Genomic DNA, 2,552 nt, shown 5'->3' with positions numbered 1-2,552 from the left:
CCAGTATGCCCACTGGACCACCCTGCCTCGGAGCATGCTGGCCCACTTGGAATGGTGTTCGTCCATACAGGCCCACTTGCATGGGTCTTGTAGTACCATGTCCTGGTCCGTCCACCATGACAAACACTGATGAACATGGGCAAACATTTGTGAACATAGGTCCAGCATGGATGGCCCTGAGTAAACATACTGGAGCACTTGTTTACTTGTTTGGAATGCATTAATCAGCTTTTCTAGACTCCCCTAGGTTGATTGCATGTCTGGTAGTACAAATAAAATACATCAGATAACATATCAATGTTCCTGTCTGACCACTCTCCCTCATGGCATGCTGGACCATTTGAAGTGGTGTTTGTCCCTACTAGATCAATTGCAATTGACCTTGCTAGGACATTTACAGGTCCATACAGCTGGACGAACACCAATGAACACCAACGAACATCACTCCAGAAGTGATGCCCCTGTCCACATTGACTGGGACACCCTGCAACTTGTGTGGAACACATTAATCACTTTTCCCAGACTCTCCTAGGTCTATTGCATGTCTGGTAATACAACCAAAATACATCTTATAACATTCTGATGTTCCCATCTGACCACTCCCCCTTGGAGCATGCTGGGCTGCTTGACGTGGTGTTCATCCCCCCTAGCTCAATTGCAATTGACCTGTTCTGAACATGTCTAGGTCTGTACAGCAGGGTGAACACCAACACACACTGAAGAACACTGTTCCAGAACCAAAGCCCCTGTCCACACTGACTGGGACACCCTGAGACCTGTTTCCAGTGCACTAACCATCTTTCCCTGACTCTCCTATGTCTATTGCATGTCTGGTAATACAACTACAATCCATCTTATAACATACCAATGTTCCCATCTGACCACTCCTCCTCGGAGCATGCTGGACCCCTTGAAGTGCATCAACTGAGTGCACAGAGTGCATCAACCAAGCGCACAGAGTGCACCACAAGTTGGCACCACATCATTGATACATGGGGAACTGGATGAACAGAATTCATCACTGTCTCCCTCTGTACCCATACCCTTGCCTTCCCCCTCGCCATCCCTCTGCTTCCCTCTATGAGGTGGCCTTGCCTCTTCTTGCTGGAGCCTTTTGAGCATTCTTTGCCTTTGATGACTTCTTAGTCTGTGCATCTTTCAGCCTCTGCCTTTCTAAGATGAGGGCCTTGCTAGCCAGCAGTTTGTCATATCCTGCATGCTCCAGGAGCTCCATCTGCAGTGCATTCCTGGGCTTTACCACTCGAGATGCTCGTCTCCTGGCCTGTTGCTGTTCCTTCTCAGTGGAGATACCCTCGATCTTGTAGAACTTGGGATTTGTCACCAGAACCACCTTTTCACCCTCCACCCGCCATGTCTTCCCAGGACTCTTTTCACTCCCTTTGGTCACATCAGGTAATGTCTGAAGGACAGAAAATATCCTGTTCTTCATCACCTGGTGATACTCCCAAATATAGCCAGGCTTCATCCAGAAGACATTCCATGGTGACCTCCATAAAGGTTGTCCTGCTGTGGGTCCCGGGAAAAACAGGTTGACCCTCTCTGCAAAGCTTGACTGTCAGCGACCAGCCCCTCCACTCCCTGCAATTTCTGCATTGCAGGCCTTGAATTTGCAGGCACGTATTGTCCTGAAGGTCTGGTTCAGAGTCCAACTCTGAATGGCTTCTTCCAAAGATGTTGGCTCTGGTTTTCCCTCTGAGCCTGTCAGCCAAGTCACATCCAACTGGATCCAAAGCTGACAGGTAAACAGAATGAAAAGTTTCCCTACCACTGGCCCCAGACTGGACAGTTGGGCTGACCACTTCCAGTCCTGCATGATCAACCAAGGCTGCAGTTGGATGGTCCTTGTCAATTTGGCCCACATCGGTCTGCTGCCAATGGGAAATTGTTCCACTTCGTCCAGAGGGGGAATCCTTGGCCAGGCAGGTCATCCATCACCCCTCTTCAACTTTCCCTCCATCAGCTTGAGCACCTCCAGGTCGTCATGATCCTGAACTTCTGGAAGATGGGGGACATGATGCAAGTCCAGGTCCAAAAGGAAGAACATTCCCAACTGCTCACACACCCTGGAGACCTGCAGAAGGGCCATGGACTCTCTCACATGGAAGTCAAGGATTATTGCAGTGGTGGACGTGCACCAAATCATGTGGCAGATGATGCCAGTCAGAATCCCAAGGTTGGGTGGTTCCAGTTCCTTGAGAGAGATCTGAGCCAACTGGAGGGCCCTGATGCATCTAGCCATAAATTCCAACCAGACTTTGGTTGGGATCCAGAGAATGGGATTGGAGGCTAAAAGCTCTTCCATCTGCAAAGATGGAAGCATCAGATATGAGCATGATGGAGCTTGGAAATGCATCACCCTTTGTGGCACCACCAGTATTGCCTGCTCCACTGCAGCCCCACTCATCCTGTACTCGTCTCGCACCCCATATGACCTCTTCTTTGCATCTCCAGAATACATGTTGATGGCCTGCATGCATTCCCCAATGAAGTCGTTGTTCAGGGCATAAGCATCCTTGTCCATGACAAAGGTG

At 49.6% G+C, this 2,552-nt stretch overlaps 1 protein-coding gene across 1 annotated transcript; it reads right to left on the bottom strand.

Moving 5' to 3' along the window:
- Nucleotides 1–1,078: 1,078 nt before the first annotated feature.
- On the bottom strand, nt 1,079–2,542 carry F5J12DRAFT_788789 (uncharacterized protein; the record flags this gene model as incomplete). Its single annotated transcript, XM_051743738.1, has 4 exons — nt 1,079–1,560; nt 1,585–1,846; nt 2,084–2,323; nt 2,378–2,542. The coding sequence occupies 4 exons, from the start codon at nt 2,540–2,542 to the stop codon at nt 1,079–1,081; spliced, it is 1,149 nt and encodes a 382-aa protein (XP_051593996.1).
- Between the last annotated feature and the right edge of the window lie 10 nt (nt 2,543–2,552).

This window comes from Pisolithus orientalis, assembly GCF_024613125.1.
Source record: "Pisolithus orientalis strain OTSU chromosome Unknown F5J12scaffold_315, whole genome shotgun sequence".
NCBI lineage: Eukaryota > Fungi > Basidiomycota > Agaricomycetes > Boletales > Pisolithaceae > Pisolithus > Pisolithus orientalis.
Note: the sequence above shows the minus strand (reverse complement) of the source record. Positions and strands in the feature narration are given on the sequence as shown.